The sequence below is a fragment of the Perissodus microlepis genome, chromosome 3 (assembly GCF_051167445.1).
Source record: "Perissodus microlepis isolate ML-2025 ecotype Zambia chromosome 3, ASM5116744v1, whole genome shotgun sequence".
In the NCBI taxonomy this organism is placed as follows: domain Eukaryota; kingdom Metazoa; phylum Chordata; class Actinopteri; order Cichliformes; family Cichlidae; genus Perissodus; species Perissodus microlepis.
The window spans coordinates 21955866-21975076 of record NC_140463.1 but is presented as its reverse complement, the minus strand read 5'-3'; the positions used below and the strand labels follow the sequence as shown (position 1 = coordinate 21975076).

General features: G+C 41.9%; 1 protein-coding gene across 2 annotated transcripts in view; it reads right to left on the bottom strand.

The window, feature by feature from the left end:
* The window catches only part of exoc6b (exocyst complex component 6B), a 130406-nt gene that overhangs the window by 88817 nt on the left and 22378 nt on the right, over positions 1 to 19211 (bottom strand). For both annotated transcript variants that reach the window (XM_084923582.1, XM_084923583.1), the window contains exon 7: positions 7527 to 7700. In XM_084923582.1, the coding sequence (XP_084779708.1) occupies positions 7527 to 7700 (174 nt within the window). The remainder of the gene's footprint in view (positions 1 to 7526; positions 7701 to 19211) is intronic.

The window sequence follows — 19211 nt, the reverse complement described above, 5'->3', positions numbered from 1 at the left end:
CTGGAGGCTGCAACTTTGCTTTAACAGACACAGTATCGAATTATTTTTCTCACTGTAAGATTAGACAAATTTAGAATATAAGTTTTAGGGGTTTTTATTAATTTCATTTCATTATATTTTCTAAGATATTTTACCTGCACAAAGGGTAAAACAAACTCTTTGAAATAACTTAATGTGGAGGAACATTACAGAAAGATTCAAGGTGGTATCAGTTGTGCTTAAACAAGGATATTTATATTTAAAACAAACAAACAAACAAAACAAAACAGGCACTTCCTGTGAAACAGACTGAATAATTCACAGCCATAAGTTTACAACTGATCTCAGAGCTTGCTGCTCCATTTGCTTGAAGTTCTCTAAACTCTGGACTTTGTTCAGCTGCGCTTCCCCCTGCTGCCATCCATGACTCGTTAAGCCCTGCAGTTTTTATTCATCTTTCATTAAACTACATATTCATCACAACTAGCTAGCTCTGGTTCATCTTATATCAGCCTTCATAACAAAAGACTAATAATGAATAAGCCCATTTTAGGAAAAAGCCATGAAATATGAATTGACACAGTTTCAATTTACCAAAGTCAGATGATTTTTAAAGCAACCCATTTGGCGTTTCTAGTGTTAGTGGCACTGGATACTGAGGTTTTAACTATCATGGAGTGGCTGTGACTGAGGAGATGGTGCAGGTCATAGGCAGGTTGGTGGTTCGATCCTTGGCTGCTACACTCTGCATGCCAAAGCATCCTTGGGCAAGATACTGAACCCAGAGTTTCTTCCAATGCATTCATCAGAGTGTGAATGAGCCATTTTGTTCTACTTTCAGGCAGAAAAGTGCCAAATAAGAACCGGTCCATTTACTACTCACTGACAATCACTGAATTATTCTATTTGTTTTGGTTAGGATGCTTTTAACATCATGCAGATTAGGTTTAATTAACAGAACTGAGACAAAGTATGGGTATAAATACTGGCAGAAACAGATCAACACTCAATTCAAACTTCTCATATGTCACTGCCATCTGAAGTGAACTGAAGCTTTCAGGGAGTCTTCTGTTACGAGTTACTCATACCTCTGTTTCTTAGCATCTATCCCTCGATCTAACCATCATTCCAGTCCCTCCTCCCTGCCCACATCCTCTGTCCCCTGCCCTTTTGCCCTCTGGAAAGTTTGCCTTCTGTAAAAATCACTAGAGGCAAAGCACAATGCCAGCTTTGATGTAACCGCACACAAACAAGGGTCCCAAAACAATAAGAACAAGAACAAAAAAACAAAACCAAAGAGTTGTACCACTTAAAGACAGAGGAAGGAATTAGAGGGGGGGGGGAATACAAACACAGGCAGGTAAAACTTAAAGACAACCAAAAATGACTCAAAAGGCAGAGGTGGAAAGAAAAAGAGGATGAACGGAACCAGTGGAAGCAGATGAAAAACATAAAGGTGAGAAACAAGCCAAAAGAAACAAGAATTAGAAAATAAGGTAAAAGGAGTGAGAAACAAACATGGGGGATGGTTGTAAATGAAGGGAAGTAGAAGAAGTGATGCAGAGGCAGGGTTGGCGTGAGGAGACGTGACGCTGATGGTTGGCATCGCTGCAGCCAGCGGCGCCAACACGGTTGTAACCCTGACGGCCACGGGGTCAGGTCTTTGTTCGAGCCAAGGTCTTCCTGTGAAGAAGGTTGAGTCAAGTTTACAGGACATAAATAAAGCCAAGGGGACGACAGGGACCTTAAAACAGAATGGCAGCACAGGGGTGACAAGTTCAGCTCTATTCTCTCCTTAACCTCATTGTACTTTATTTTCCCCGAGCAAGAACAACAAAAGGCTCCAAAAAGGAACTCTGATCCCGCGAGGGATGACTTGAAGAGTTCAGTGTCAAAATGCTTTGTGCCCGCTTTGCTGCCCTGACACGATTTCCACAAGTTCATAGTATTTGAACATTTTTCTCCAAACTTAACTGTGTGCCGGCGGTTTTTTTGTTGTACGATATGTGGACAGCATGAGGAAGTCAGCAGTTCTCAATGTTTGTAGCTCAAAAATGAAGGTGTATTCCCACCATTCCTATAAGGGCATCTTCACACCTTCACAGCTCATTTACTCCGATCTGAATCAGTTGATGGGTTTGTAAACTTGTAGCCTTTCACTGCGCTTTGTTTTCTTTTCACACACACAGAAAAATCCAAGTGAACCTTAAGCGAACAAAAATGTGTCACTGAAAACAACGTGAGAATGCTCAGTCAGCTTACTGTCCAGATGTGCCTGGACCGGAGCAACAAAAGTGAATACATTCGGATGGTGCTGTGTTCTGGACGTTTGGAGAACATGAATTTCACAGCATCTATCCATCTTTCTTTCTTTCTTTCTTTCTTTCCCCCCACAGACTCAGTGTGGTTGTTTCAGAGTAAGATTCAAATTGGCACAAGTAAACTGCACTAAGGGGGAAAACGAACCAGAGTTTAGTTTAAACCAGGAGTGGGGAACTCCAGGGCCTGCCACGCAGGTTTTAGATCTCACCCTGGGTCAACACACCTGAATCACATGATTAGTTCATTACCTGCCTCTGGAGAACTTCAAGACATGTTGAGGAGGTCATTTAGCCATTTAAATCAGCTGTGTTGGATCAAGGACACATTTAAAACCTTCAGGACACCGGCCTGGAGTTCCCCACAGACTAAGAAAAACCCCCCACACACCTTTACATGTCCCAGCCGACAGAAAAAAATGGAATGCTGAGACATTTTTTCCTCCTTCCTTCTTTGTTGTGTTCATATTTTTTTCCAGCGGCAAACATATTTGTTCCTGACATTTTTCCACTTCGTTGTACATTTTAGTAGTTTCAGAAATCGCCCACCAAGAATTTGCTGTGAGTCCTTACATTGATGCTATGGTTCCTTATATTAAGATGGTAGTTGTTGTTCTATCAAAGATTATTTCAAAAACTGTGTTAAAAACGTAGGTGGAAAAGCACAGCTGTAATCAATGGTACTGAACAGGCTACTCAAAATAGTGGCGAGCTGCATCGACCTGATGTGCAGTTACATTTCTAGGGCGATGCATGTCAGATCATGGTGTAGCTACAGCATAGATTTCCCCCTGAAGCACAAATCTCCAGTCGGTGAGTCCCACCCAATTTTGTTTTGTTCTTTTTGTATAGTAATAAAAATAAATAAATAAAAAAAATAAGAATAAAATATCCAACACCAGTTTTTGTTTCTGTTACTCTGAATCACAGATATTAAACTGGTGGACTAAAACTCTAAACTATGATGTCTCATATATATATCTCATGATTTTAAAGCTCAAAGTTAGTCACAGATAAAAGGGGGAAAAAACAAAAGAAATTTTGGCTTTTGTTTGTGAGACTTTTACTTGGCGTGAACTGCGTGCGTGTGGCTGCAGTTTTAAATAGAAGTTTAACAAGTTTTTTACCCCTGAAAATTTCATATGGCTGTCATTTCTGCAGGAAAAAATATAGAAGTAAAAGAGTCGTATTTTAATCCAACCCTATCTAATTTGGAGCACAGAACAATTTCACAGTCTGACAGTAATATACTGCACAGCTTCACTAAATACACTTAAGCTGTTATACACGACAATCAGGTGATTCTGAGGCAGCCAGATGGGAACTTTTTCAGATTTGCCTCATTTCATAAGGAGTGCCCTCGCTGTGAATTAACATGTCATTTGTTCCGTGCTCGGGTGGGAGGATAAGCTGGAGACATGATCTAGCCTGTCATGGAGCTGCGATGTTATGAAACGGTGTATGTGTGGCAGAAACATAAAAAAGCTTTTCAGACCTTATTTTAGGGCAAAGTCATCTAACTTTTAAAGGTTTGGGGGTTTTTTTTTGGTTTTTTTTTTTAAATCAGATCTGACTGCTGCTTCTATTCAAAAATGCAGTTATGTTTCGCTTCCTCTTCACATAAATAGGTTGCCTGTTCTTGTTAACCTGAAATAAGCGCCTGGAGATGTTGCCAAGATGGCTGCCAAGTGGCGAGACACGCGCCTATGAGGAGACTGTTTCGAGTGTCTGAAGCTGGACACACACTTAATGACTGTTGGGCCAATTACAGATGCAATTTGGGCGCACTGACTGACCGGTCGGACCGGGTCTGCTCCAGGTGGGCTCGGTCACAGTTTACATTCAGATGATAAAGTCATGATGAGTGAGTGTATGTGTGTGTTTGTGTGTAGACTATTCTTAATTCTTAAAGGAGTCACTGCCAGCTGTCAGCATTAAGGTGTTTATTTAGAGCATGTTTAATATTGGCGACACGGTCACAAATGTTCACTGACAGCGTTGATGTGCTCCTTCCTCGGCCGCCTGTCCAGAGCTTTTATTTACAGGCGCTTCAGCAGTTAGGAGTTTATTAGAAGCGTTATTCTTATTCCCTCACCAGATTTAAGAAGCCTTCAGCTGATATACTCCCTTTTCACTTTGTTTTTCTAAACAGGCTTTTTTTTTATCTTCTTTTTAAATATCATGTAACAACTAAATTGTTACCGAGGCTCTCGCCTTTTTAAAAAGGTGCAGCGGTGTCACCTGTTATCTAAACAGACACGAACACCCGCACACAAAAAAAACACACACACAAAAGAAAAAAAAGAAAAAACCACACACACACACACACACACAAAACTATGCAAGCCCGTTTCCGCCACTAAATAAAAACAAAAAAGCTAGTATCCATAACTCGAAATTTCGAGTTACTTTTCTCAAAATTTCGAGTTAGCTCTGCCAATCAAAAATATACGTGAATGAGGTCGCTTTCTTGTTACCCGGAAGCATATGGCGCAGAGGAACGCGCACTCAAAAACGGATCCCAACAAATTGGCGCTTTCGCGAGTACGTTTGCTGATAGTAACACCATGTGATTCAGCTAATAACACAGGGATTTCATCATTTGTGAAGCCAGGCTGAAAACACTCAGCAATCTGTGCATTCACGACTGGATGTAATACCGGTAGCTTAGCTGTAGCATTTGTAGCATTTGTAACTCGAAATTCCGAGTTATTTTCTATAAATTTCGACATATTAACTCGAAATTTCGAGAAAATAACTCGGAATTTCGAGAAAATAACTCGAAATTTTGAGTTATGGATCCTTTTTTTTTTTTTTTTTTAGCGGCGGAAACGGGCTTCCATACAAAACAGCTCTTTAGTGGCACTAGTCCTGTATCAGGATATGCTGTAACATCACTGGCTCTACCTTTAATGAGCTTCCGGAACTGTATGAAGCGAAGGCCCTTGCAAGATCACCCTCCATCATTTGGACCCTCTTCGTCTTTTACATTCCAGAATTCCAGATGCTTCCATCAAGGAGAAGATTTGGTTTTCCTAAATGTAGGACTAACAGATTCAGATATTCATTTGTTCTATCCACTAATGCTCTTTAAACAGTGGATAGAACAAAACCATGACAGCACTTCCGCCGTGTTTTACAGATCAGATCGCTGTAGATTCTCACTGTTGCAACTTTGATCTCATTCAAATATACTAACAGGGATTTGAAACTAAAACTTCAAATTTGAATTCATCAATAAGACATGTTGTCCTTGATTTTCAGTCCAGTTCTTATGCAATTTGGCAAACCTCAGTCTTTTTTCCCTGTTCCACTTCCTTAAGAATTCTTCTTGACAGCCATCCTTCCGTTGAGACCATTCCTGATGAGGTTTCAGGGACCAGCAGACGGATCAACGAAGGGCCAGATGGATCCCTCAGGTCCTGTGTCGGGTCTTTGCTGGATTTTTTCCTGTTTCTTAAGGACATGACTTCCAGATACTGTTCATCTGCTGAAGACATTTCTGAGTACGAATATTTCTTTTCTCCTTCATTTGTCCAGTTTCCTTACATTGTTTTAGGACACACTGCATGCCATGTTGACATATGCCAAGTTTTTAGCTAATTGCTCTTTGGGAATCACCTTGGTGTGCCTGTCAGACTGTTATCTTTGGCATTTTTGTAGATTCAACTAAAAGAATGGGAACAACTGATTTGTTTTTACAACAGGCTGCTAGGAACAAATTGCCGAAATTTAAAATTTAATTTTCCTAAGTTGTCATTTGTGGTTCAACAAACAAAAAGCACATTCCTCTGAAAGTTGTCAGGTACAAAGACTGGACTGAAAACGACTGAAAAAAGTTAAAGGCCACTTTTGCACAACACTGTCTGTATTTATTATGTTGGACTTCTACAAAACAAGCTGCCATGGGGACATTAAAGTTTCACTGTACTGAGGTGTAGAAAGTCTTTAAGCTTACGAAAATTACTTTTGTACACACAGCGCAACACAGATTCTAAATATCAGAACACTCCAGAAAACAATCACTCTCAGGCCAAACAAGACTTCAGTGTCGACATTAACCTTAGGATCACAACTTCCAAACCACGCAGCAGCTCTCCTCAGCCTTGTAAATAAGCCCAGAAGTTACACGTGATTGCAAAAGCTGGGAGAAGCACCACACTGATCATCTTATTGGAGATCAAAGAATTTGAACTATTTTAACTCTCAGTGATCCCTCTGTGTTTGTTTGCCTTTAGGATCTAAAGAAGCATTTGGATTCGGAAATCTCTAAAGGCATTAGACTTAACAAGCGGACCACGAAACATCCAGCTGCATTTTCACAGTAAATGTTGGCTCTTATTATTTATTTGTTGGTTTGCCCACTGGCAGAGAGCCCAGTCATTACTTTATGATCTTTCAGCAAGTTTTTTTTTATAAATTGTTTTTACCGTCAGCTGTTTGATTTGCGCTCCTTTCCCTTTCAAAGACTAGAATTTGCTCCAGACCATGGGAACAGTCTTTTGAATATGTTGAATACTTTGGTACAATGTTTCGAGCAGTAGTTGTATTTGAGCGTGCGCCCAGTATAAGCTGGTTTATGTGGGCTACGTGCTGCAGTGGGATGAATGTTCGCTCTCCGGAAACATCAGAAATGTCACCTGGGCCGGACCTAATGACTTCAGACTACTGGGACTGAAGAAACATTCGCATTCAATGTGGAAGGAAAAGGAAATGAATGGAAAGAAAAAGAAGAAGACAAAAAAAAAAAGAGAAAGAGTCACGTAGAAAAAGCGGCATAAGCCTTGGGCGAGAAGAGGACACATGGAAGAGATGAAAGGACAGAAAGACTAAAAACTGACTAACAACAAAGAAAACGCAGCAGGAAGCAAGTAAAACTGAGGCCACACTGAAGGATAATCAGACTTCAAACGAAATTGGTCCAGCCTGCCAATCTTAGGGGAAACCCACGGTCAGGATTGGCAACAATTATCTGACTGTTTAAGGGGTTATAAAAATGAATGTCAGCTCGCTTGGAAACAAGTCTGAGCTGCCCTGGCGACTCATGTACCCCGCCATGGGGGCGAGATCAGAGACGATTCTGCCAAGGACCAATCTGAGATGAATGAGATGCACTGGATGTACAAACGTATCAGTACAGAGATGTTTGTTTCATCAAATAAGGTGAAGCCAGATAATTGGAGGCTGCGTGTTGTCTTGATTTTGTGTGTGTGTTTGCAGTTTTCTCACTTCATCTTCCTCCTCTTCATCCTCCACATCCAGAATTCCCGTGTCGTGTTCTGACAGCGGGCTGACACCCATTCCAGCCCGAATCGCCGCCGGCGCCGCCTTTCTGCCACGTCGGCCGAGTACGACCCTCGGCTGAGGCGAGACGGAGCTGTCCCGTGAGCGCTGTAGCTGGGCCTGGAGAACAAAACAGAAAAGCAGATGAGAACTCCACGGAGGGTCAACGGATTATTTTAAACCTGCATTGTTTGGTTCATTTCAGTTACTTCCTACATTTCCCAGAATCTCTTTTAAGTCCGACAGACGAGAATTTGCATTTAGGCACTGGCACAACTTCAGAGCAAAACAATGGAAGCTCTTTGATTTTCACGCTCTGACACCAAAACCAGATGTTGTCTGATAACACTCATACTCTGTCTGCAATAAGACTCCTCACGTGCAACAACTTTTATAGGGGACGGAGCAGAAAACAAACCCAGGAAAAATTCAAAAAACACAAACTGCTTTCAGACACTAACGGGGAAATGGTATTAATCCAACTCAGCATGTGAGCAATAAATGCTCGGGTTATTGCTCACAGTACCCCCCTCGTTTTAGAAACATTTCGGGAAAAATGTCAGAAATTGTGGACGGTGTTGTGAGGTCACCGGTTTAGACCTTTTGAGCCACTCCTCGTCCCATTGGAAATGGCCAATAAAAGTGATTTACCAAAGCAGCCTAAGAATACACAGGAGGGAAAATAGCAGGCCAGGAAGGGAAGGACAGGAAGGATGAGGAGTCGATGAAAACAAAGCACGTAAAATTAGTGCTCGAGACATAAAAGTGCAGACAGGGACAGATTACATGTCTGACCTGTGCTTTTGCTCGACAACGCCTTTGATTCAGCTGTTCCTTAAACTCAAGCTTGGAGGACAAAAACTGTCCGAAAAATAAAACAGGAAGGACTCCGAACGCACAAATCTTCTCTGAGCGGTATTTACTTCTAATGAAATAGTATTTCATTTTGCATGTATTCATTTTATTTTCTTTGTTCTCTTTAAATACATGCACAAAATACCAAAAAAAAAACAACCAACCTCCTTGTTACAGGTAATAAGGGATACAAAACTGATATAGAAAATACCCAGTGGCCGGCAGATCTCTCGGCAAAAATGCTTTGTTGATACAGGAAGAGAATGGCCAGATTGTTTTGCGCTGACAGGAACACAAAAGTAACTCAAATAAGCTCTCAGGACAACCAAATACAGAAGAGCATCTCTGAAAGCACACGTCAAACCTTGAAGCTGCGTCTAGCTTTGTGACCTACACACCATGTCACAAAGCTCAGAAACTGGTTTCTTGAACATTACAATGAGTTCACTCTATTCAACATGGCTCCGCAGTCACCAGATCTCACTTCAACAGCGAACCTTTGCAATGTGGTGGAACAGGAGATTCACATTAAGGATGTGCAGCATGATGCTATCACGTCTGTATGGACCAAAATCTCCGTGGAATCTTTCCAGCATCTCGTTGAACCTCTGCCACGAAGAATTAAGGCAGCTCTGAACGCACAACACAAAAACTATACCTAATAAAATGTCCTGTGAGGGTCACATTACTTCTTTTGTCAGTGCAACACAAACACACACGTGTGCAGCATATACAGCTGCATTTGGTTAATGTCCAACTCATCCTGTCATTTAAGTTTCTCAAAAACGTGGTCATTTAAAAGAAGGTGGGGTAAAACAGAGCAGGAAATGGAAAAGTCTACCTGGAAAGATTCCCCTACCAAACAATGCCATGTGTAATGTAATTTCTGATGCTAATTGTGTCCTGCGTCTACATCGCCGTTCGGGGATTACTGTGGGAAGTGATACATTCATCTCCCTGTGCGGCAGTGCTCGATGATGAGCTCTAAAAATAAAAATACCAAAAAACAGGAAGTTTTAGTTAGAAATTAATGGAAGCTGGTCTCCATAACAGAGTGAAAACAGAGCCGCGGTCACTCCAGAGGTGGCCAAGTCTTTGTCAGGACCTCGCTGGTAGGAGATCATCATCTTGCATTTCCACATACAAATAAAACTGATCTGAAGTCTTTAGTCATTTATGTCTACATGGGCCTGATGTGCATTTTGAACTCTTTAACATGACCACCATTCGCCTTTCTTCGAAATCCTCCTGCAGTCGGGCCTCGGGCGCAGCATGGTCGCCAACATTTTTCTGTGGGAAAACCCTCAGAAATGAGGTCAGCATGCCTTTCCATCCACACCCAAATCCGCATCGGGCTACTTTTGAAAAACCTATGCAAACACCTTCCTTGATCACTGGCGCCAACACGTAGGCTGCTTTGTGCGCTTAAATGTGTCGAATGGAACATCAATAAAGACGTCATACACATCAAAATGCTTCGTTTTGGGCTGTTAATGCAAGGTTAATGAGAAAAACTGTTGCGGACACGAGGACAGATGGGCACAAACCCAGAAGGGCACAATATCAGAGATGCTTGGGTATGAACACAATGCCATCTTTGATCTAATGTCCAAACACAAACAAACACGCACACACACACCCACAGAAGACAAGTGAGTCATGGAGGACAATAAGAACAAACTAAATCAGGAAAGTGTCGTTCGGCTGCAGGAGGAGCTTAGGCCTAACGCTGAGGAATGTGCCGAGCTCTGAGTGTTTTCTCTAATTACTTTACATCGAATTAAATCAAAATGCTGAAAGAACAACAGGACGAGAAACTCAAGATGGCGAGAACCGCAGAGTGAAGAGTCCTGTTGCGTCTGCGAGTCATTTCTTTGTAATTGTTCAAATACTCAGAAATGTACAACTTAACATAGCTCGACCACAAAAGACAGCAACCTGTGAATGGCGGAGAAAAGAGAAGAGGTTTTCAGCGACGTCAGCACCTGCGTCAAAGTAACTCGGCGCGGCGGTCAAGTTGGGCTCCAGAATTCTTCAGCAGGTGCATCCATGCCCGCTAACATTACTGTATACACACTCACCCGACCATTCACTCTTAACCGGGAAGCCTTTTTTACCCCGTCTTTTGTTGTGTTTTTTTCTTTGGGGACGGAATTTGGTACGGCGCTTGAAGCACAAGTGTGGGAATGTGCGTCATCTGCGGCGCAAAAAAGCCATGAGAAACTGGGACGCAGTTACAGGAGGGAAACATGGGAGGCATGGGGAGTGGAGCAGATGGAAAACGAACAGTAGGAGTTGGGAAGAAAAGGAAAGAGAAATGGGAAAGGTGGTGAGGAGGAGGACAGGTTTGGAATACATGATGGAGTGAGAAAAAAATAAAAACTGTACAAAAGGAAGGCAGCACAGCATTTGGAATCAGCCACACTATAATGGTTTAAAGTAAAATCACTTTAAATACTTTTTAAATGATCGGAAATTACTCTGTGGAAACGAAAGGAGGGCAGTCCTGACTTAAATATGTGGCTGAGGTGACTCGATGTCTCTGAGTGCATTTGCAACACAAGTGGGCAAACTGAGAAACACTGTAAGTGAAAGAGCAAAGATGCTGTGATGCGTTTGGTGACAAGTGGTTTCAACGGGTTGTTTGTTGTGGGGGTGGGCCGAGGGACATGTGTGTAAAATCTACATTGATTTCTCCCACAAAAAATGTAACCAAAGTGACGGAGCATGTTTGGAAAACATGGTCGTATCTACAAAAAAAAAAAAAAAAAAAAAAAAAAAACAATCACTGAAAATGCAAAAGTAATGCTGTTAACAATAAATGTAAAATTGTTTCCAAGATTGCTCGTTATCCTTTGAAAAATGTGTTTGTGGGATCCAAGAAATCTTTAAAAAGCTCTGAATGAAGCGCTCTCATAGGGAGCATTTAAAGAGCAGCTAATGGAGACACTTTAAACCGACTAATTGTTTGATTGCCTGAACGATCCCTTAGTTACGCAGCTAATAAGGTTTGTAAAATGTGACAGTGTAGAGTCAAGTGAACAAGGCCCCAGTTACTAGAGACCAGTCTGCAACAATCTGGCAACCACTAAAAATATTCACTCCCCAACCGCCTGGAGAGTGGCAGCTGGAGGTTGATTGGAAACAGATTGCTCAGTGACCCCAAAGAAGCCACCAGTGCTAGGGGAGAATCTGCATCCCCCAATCGGATGACAAAAACCTCCTTGTGACTGTTTTACCATGGGCAAGTGTGGCAGCTTGCTTGGTTTGCGTGGAACAAGGCATCTTATCTGCAAACACTCATAAGCTACTCGCCGAGCTGTGGTAACACTTGAAAAGCATGTGGCAAACTGGAAACTGAAACCATTCGCCTTCAAAGTAAAGGCTGTCTCCTTTGAAAAGTGTTGGCTGCGACTCTAAGGCACAACTTTTACTCCAAAGACCAACAGCCACCGATCCCAGTTTCCCACTTTTTCCAAGTTTTACTGCTGCTCAGGTAGCAGTTAGCGAGTATTTGCAGTCAAACTACCATCATCCACATAAACTACAGCTGACCACCGCGAACATAAGGAGGTTTTTGATGCAGCACCTTGATTGCGACCAGCGTTGGGTGCTACGCATTCCTCCTAACATGTTCCCTTTTCCTTGCTGCACAAATGTGATACAATGAGCTGATGTCATTTCGTATGCAGAGGAAGAAAACGGTGCCGTGATCTACATAAGTGGCGATATGGACAAAAGACAAGAGCGCAATAGTAAAGTGTGACATGCATCCTGGACCCAAAAAGCTGCATTACACTGGTAACACAACTTCGGCTCTTTGCAAGCACCTGCACAGATGGCATGCTCTGTGTTAGCATGCTAACACAGAATTAGCCAAGAACCCAGAGCTGAGTGTTCGCCGACACCAGTGATGTTGGCAGTGATGACTAGTCAGTCTCGTAGTCTCTATTTCTACCAGATATATGTGTAGGACATCATACAAAACATCTCTACAGGCTTTCAGTAACAGTTTCTTCTTGAATCCCTCCCCTTTCAACAGGTCACGGCAGATCACTGCCCCTCCCTGAGCCAGGTTCAATTGGAGGTTTGCCCCCCCCGTTGCAGGGCAAGTTCTTCCTCCCCACAGTCACAGAGAGCTGTGCTCACAGGGAACATGATTTCAATATGGAACTAAATTGTTTTAAAGGCTACTGAAATTATGAAAAAATGAATACAAATCTATTCAAAAGGACCTCCAAACCTCACTAAAACCACATTAAACTTGTTTATTTTTATTTGGTTTTGGTGAAGAAAAGCTGGCAGGCTTGCCGCACAGGAGAAAGTCTGAAAATCCAACCTCAAACTTCACAAAATGTACCCATCGAATTAAGTCTAGAGAGAATGAGTAACAAAAGGTTAGCGTTAAAAGGAAAAATTGAGCAAAGATGAGCAGGAAAAGTTGACGCCATGATAATGTTTTCCTAATCCTTTTTTTTTTTTGTATTCATTTGGCATTTTGTTTAGTATTGGAAAAACAATCCTGATAATACTCAAAATAACATACAAGAATCAAATTGGTACTCTGTACAGAAAAATACTCCGTAACAAATGACTCGGATAAGGATCGAAGCTAAAACCTGACTGGGGCATCCCTACTATAGATCACTTTTTGGCAGACAGTCGGCCAGCCAGAAATAATGGTGTCTGATGGCAGTGAACTGTGGTGCATTATTCGGCAGACAACACACACACACAGGGTCCAGACTGGGTGACACAGCAGCCCATAACAGTTTATTTTCGTTCCCCTTGTGATGGTTCAATACACCGACCCAGCGTGCGCCCTCAGCCACCCTCGTTGCACGCACACGCATGTGTGTGTTCAGTAACTAGATACAGGTAATCAATCTTCTTCCACTTCACAGGCCCGGCAATCTGTTTCCCATTAGTGTGTAAGAGTGTGTGTGCGCCTACTGAATACACAGCAGAAGCTCCAGACTCGTCCTCTGTTGAAAGCAAACACAAGAAACAGAAAAACAAGAGGAACAAGAGAATGAAGAAGGGAGGCAGGGAGATGGAAAGATGAGGAGGTGGAAAGAAAGGACGAGAGACAGACATGGAGATTTTGAGGAGGAGGGGTATGATGGGACAGCAAGACAGAAAGAGAGACATGACAAATGACAGGGGAGTTATGGGAGAATGACAAAGGCAGACGATTCTGGCTAATTCCACTCCCTTGGTTCTCTTTCAAAAGGACCTATTATGCTTTACTTATTTTCTGTCATATACATGCTGTTATAGTTCTGATGCTCATATTAAGCTCACAGTCACTACTGTTTTAGAGTTTATAAATACAAATAAAGAATATTCTACTTATAAATATACACTTGTTATTGTGTAGTTAATGCATTCTCATGAACTTAGAATTAATCCATTAACAACTGATCCTGTTAGGAGCAGGTCGAGATGGACATCGCTGTTCCACCTGATCACGCTTTATGTACATGGGTGAAGATCAGCCACAAATATATTATCGATGCTGCCATTATTTATCAGCAGATTAAACATGTGACCCTCATGTCTCCCCATCTCCGCACAACTGACAAAAAAACTAGCTAAAAAAAACAAAACAAAACAAAACAAAAAAATCAAATAAAACCAGCAGCTAGTTATAAGCTATAGTTGTGTCAACTAATGTTAGGCTCATGTCCTAAAAAATAAAATATTTCACTTTACCTCAAATAAACAGTTTGATTACATTATCACATCTTGTGAGTTTGCTCAACAGGTGTCCAAAGTAAACAAGACCTACTTCAAAATAAGTTTCACTAATGCTAGCTATCAGCAACTAACAGAGGCTAACAGCTGAGTGAAGGAGGTGTAGCTACTGTGGTGTGCTTGAAGTAACAGAGCACAGCCTCCTCCTCAGTTAGTGAAGCGGCCATTGTGGTAGGCAGCCAGCTGCTCTCCTCTCTGGTATCGTTGATGGTTAATAAGATTAGCTGCCTGTCTTAGCCTGCGTCAGTGCAAAGGGGTCAATCACAGGATTAGCACCTTGCTTAACAGTTACATCATTTTATTATGGTTTTCTGTTGGCTGGCAGCAGCGCTTGCCAACAGAAAACTTCAGGATACCCTAAACTAGGGGACCCCAACCTTTTTTGCGCCACAGACCGGTTTGTCCGACAACATTTTCACGGACCAGCGTTTAAGGTGTTGCAGATAAATACAACAAAATAAAACCAGTACTGGTACCAAAAAAAAAGATATTTATTCATAACACACGGGAAAAGACCCAGGGAAACACAGTTAACGATAAAAACGATTAAAAAAAAATAACAATTAAAAACCCCGAAAACCATAAATTTCACACCTGAGCCTCAACTCTCGTAACCTGGTACCAAACGACTCATGGACCAGTACCGGGGGTTGGGGACCCCTGCCCTAAACTGTCATCAGACAAAAGCGAGCTTCACTGACTTGTATCGCTTCTCAACTGTCAAACTGACAGCTGAGGTAAATGGTGGACTGAAAGCCCAAACTCACTCCCAGAGATTTTGGAAGTTATTTGAAGGTAAAAGCATAAAGTACAGCAAAAATATTTAATTGTTGCATATCCTTTGTCACATTTGACAAAATTTCAGACTGCTGTACGCACTCATTTTTCCCCACTCCTGATTTTGTATGACATGCGATTGAGAGGGATACACCGTGTAAACCCTCTCTTTACAAGGGCTTCCAGCGAGGGAGAGGAGGGACATATAAGGATTATTTGGAATTGTCAGTCATGCAAAGCTACTCTACAAGATTTAAATCAATCTCTGGTGTAAACAGCGAATGGACTGAATAAGTGTCCTGCTATTTGGTGTGTTTTGACAGCATACGCAGGTTCAAAACTTGAAAAGGCCCATCTTATATTTATAGAACTCCAGGCTTCAGTGAAACGGCTTCACTGAAGGCGTGCTTGTTGTAATGAAATACCAATTTTTTGTCCCATCTTCCTCACACTCTCGTCACCTTCCTGTCATCTTTTTTGGCTCTCAGCATCCTTCTGCTACTCTTTTTCAGATATCTCCCTTACCTCTTCATCTCCTCCTACTAACTTCTACATCTTTTTTCCTGCCCCTCATCCATCATAATCCCTCCTGATAATTCCCCACTTTCCTCTTCTTGTTTCTATACATCTAAACCCCCCCATCCCCCGCAACTTTATTCTTCTTTAACCATCTTCTACTTTTTTCTTTGATCCTCCCTCTTCTTCTTCCTTCCTCTTCCTCCACTTCCATGGGCATGTGGCAGCAGACAATAGCTCCATTGTAGGCCATTTGCACTCCTCAATCTCCTCCACCTCTTCTTTCCCCCCAGATCTATTTATTTTCACATCCTTGGTTGAGGGAGTTGTAACGACGGCCGGGTAGAGAGCTGGAGCTAATTTGGAACAGAGCGCAGCAGAGAGACACACTGTCTGAGGGAGAAAGAGATGGAGTGACAGAAAAAATGGAAGCAGAACAAGAAGAAAGAGTGAAGGAGAGACAGAGGAGGAAAGGAAGGGAAGGAAGGGAAGAACGTATACTTTTCTTGTGCACATTCAGTCCCAAACACACACACACAGTTACGACTGAGGGTGTGTGTGTGTGTGTGTTCTGAGCCAAACATTTGATACAACAACATAATCCCAGTATCAGTATCAGTTCTGCTGGACTGCTGGGGTTTCCATAATCTTCCTTGTAATTAGTGGTTAGGGGAGTAAGTGGTTAGCTTCTTCAGTGACTGCAAGTGCATTTTCTACGGCAGTGACTCTCAAATTGTGGTCCAAGGACCCCCCACCCAAAGGTCACTGAAGGGTTGTTAGCGTGCAGATGTTATAAATGGGGACTGCTTGTGCGTGATCATAATTTCTATTTAATGTCCATCACCTCCTTCCTCAGAGAGAAAATAAATACTTTCTCCCACAAAGATGTGACAAATTGAAGGAAAACTACTATAAAAGGTTCTTTGTGAAGTGCTGGATCAACAGCAACATCTTTCCACAGCGATGGCAGCTGTCTAAAAGGTCACTCTGAAAACTCAAGTGAAGTTCAAATAGTTTGGAAATCCTCAGACCATGCACTGACCCCTGTGACCTGCTCTGGGTGTTTGTTGTTGTTGTTTTCTAGATAGTAACCTTTAAAACTAACTGCCAACCAGAAGCAGCAAGATTATGAAGCGAGATCCTCTAGTGACATCTAGAGGACAAAAAAAGTAAATAATGTATGTTAACTTTTCCCCCCAGAGGGCTTCAAACTACCACCTAATACATGCACAGTAAGGTGTCTGTAAAAAAAATTGAAAATCTGATAGCTTCTTACCTGTAGGAAATGTTTAACAAACTCTCTGAATCTTTTTTTCTTCCCAATAAGAAGCAAATATAGCCTGCCTGAGTGCATGAGTCTTCAAGTAATTTAAAGTCAAATACTTTTTTAACACAACTTTATTCTTCTAGTGATTGTTGTGAAAAAATGATTTCAGCTTCATCTGCTGTTCTTCTCATCCAAGAGGCTTCTTCCCTTCTTAATACACTGACTGCCCCCTGTGCTACCACTCGTCCATTCAGTAGACTCACCTATGGCATCAATTCGTAAAGCTCACTGGTATTCACAGTCTGATTCTTTTGGACACTAGCCACAGGTCGAGGCCATAAAACGTAGATGACATGTTAATCTGCAGCTTTGCTTTGAATTTCAGCTCTCTCTTCACCACAACTGGCTGATAAAGCAAACACTGCACCTTACTTCCCTCACTCCTGAACAAGACCCAGAGATGCTTTAACTATTCCTGTCTTCAGACAGCAAATCATTCCCAACCCAGCTGAGCCAAGCCAAGGGATGTAATCCATCCAGCGTGTCCTGGGTCTACTCTGGACCCAAGTAACCAGCAGAAAACCAAAAGCTGGGTGCCATTGGCTGATCTTTGGTAAAACATGGCATTTATCTTTGAGATCGTAGAGAACTTAGATTTACTATATAATATTACATTTACTGTTGAATTGAAATACATCTGTGGGTATCTGTATTTAAGTTGCAGGTTGATTGAACGGCTGCTGCTTTGGATGGGCCGGCAGAAGAGCGGTGCACCACTGCTGAATGTCCCAAAGCACCAGCACTAATGAGGTAAGTAATTATTAGAATGTAAAACAGAAGCAAATGTGCAGCGCGCTTTATTCTGAGCCTCCATCCACTCGTACATCTGTCGTGAACCACTCCTTCATCAATCCCATCCCTTCCCTTCATCCTGCACTTCCATGGAACAACATTCCCCAAATAATGGAAGCCCGCAAATAAACAAGGAGGCCTTCACTCTGAGCTACGGATACCACAAGAGAACATAAAACACACAGACATATATAACTTCCTTAGCCTTGAAGAAAAAAAAAACAAAACAATGAGGTAAGTGGAGAAAAGCTGCACACAAATCTATGTGTGCATGTGTGCGTGCATGTGTGCGTGCATGTGTGCGTGCATGTTCCTTGACAAGCCACCGTACTTGCTTACTGGCAGTGGAACCACAGAGCAACACGCGCACGCACAGAGGCTGCTTCCAATTATCAGACAGAAAAGATGAACAACAAAAATCAGTTGTAGGATGAAGTCAGTTAGACAGGCAGTAACATACAGTCTTTATCAAAGACACCAAACGATGTTACACACCAGACGCGTAAAATCTGTGAAATGTTAAGAACATTCATATTTTTGGACTTCCCTACCCTTAATGCAGCCGCTCACACCGACCGCATACTGTCACAGGATAAATGTATTTTTTTCCCCATCAAGTTAGATTTTTTCAGATTTTCACGTGTGAATAAAAAGATCTGACCAATCAGATCAGTGCATTTGGCAACAACTGCATTCATAGCATGCAGTGCTGAATGTATGACGACGTGAAAATACTATTTTACCTCAGATACACAGCTAGATGCTGCTGCGGGTCAATCGGCTCTCTGAAATCCTTTCTGTGCCTCCTTAGACGTGATCAGTGTGTATGTAACAAGTTCACATCTAGAAAAACTAGATGTTATTTCTTCACAATATACCCTGTGTGTAAAGGCCTAAACCACATTTTATTCAAATTTCTAGCTGTTTGCACCATGTGAAACTTTTTCAAGGTGAAGACAGGCTGAATGTCCTCACTTTGCCAAAAGATCTTGAAAAGCAGAGTTCTGTCCACTTTTGGCACATTGCTGTGCTCTGTTGTTAGCTCCAATATCTCCTGAGCACCAGATAAAGCCAGAAGATTAAGTTAAGGTTTAAAAAGGGTCCTCAAAAACACACCTGATACAAACCCTAACCTCTGAAAACAATTGTTGAAAGTGTCACCTTTTATATTATGTAACTCGAAAACGGAAGCAGATCTCTAAAATATGATGAATATAGGCAGATTTATTACCCCTGTTTCACTCATTCCAGGGGTAGTCCAAGAACACACACAGCTCCTGTACTCACCTTTACAACATTTATCTGTGTGAATCTTGAACTTTAAGATGTCAAACTGACTGTTCCATCAGTTTAATAATGATAAAAACTCCAATAGGCTTCCAAGAAAGGGTCAATCCATCACAACCCACAGGGCGCTACCATCACAGCAGAGTGAAGGTTTCTGGCACAGTTCAGAACCCACTAACAAAACACATCTAGTTTGTGGCTGTTTGGCTGCTGTAATACAGTTTTCTGCTCTTCTCTCTGTATAAGCAGACGTATCCCTAATATGGTCCTCTCAGTCAAAAGGCCACACCCACCTGTAGTTTAAATCTTTTGTTTGGGAG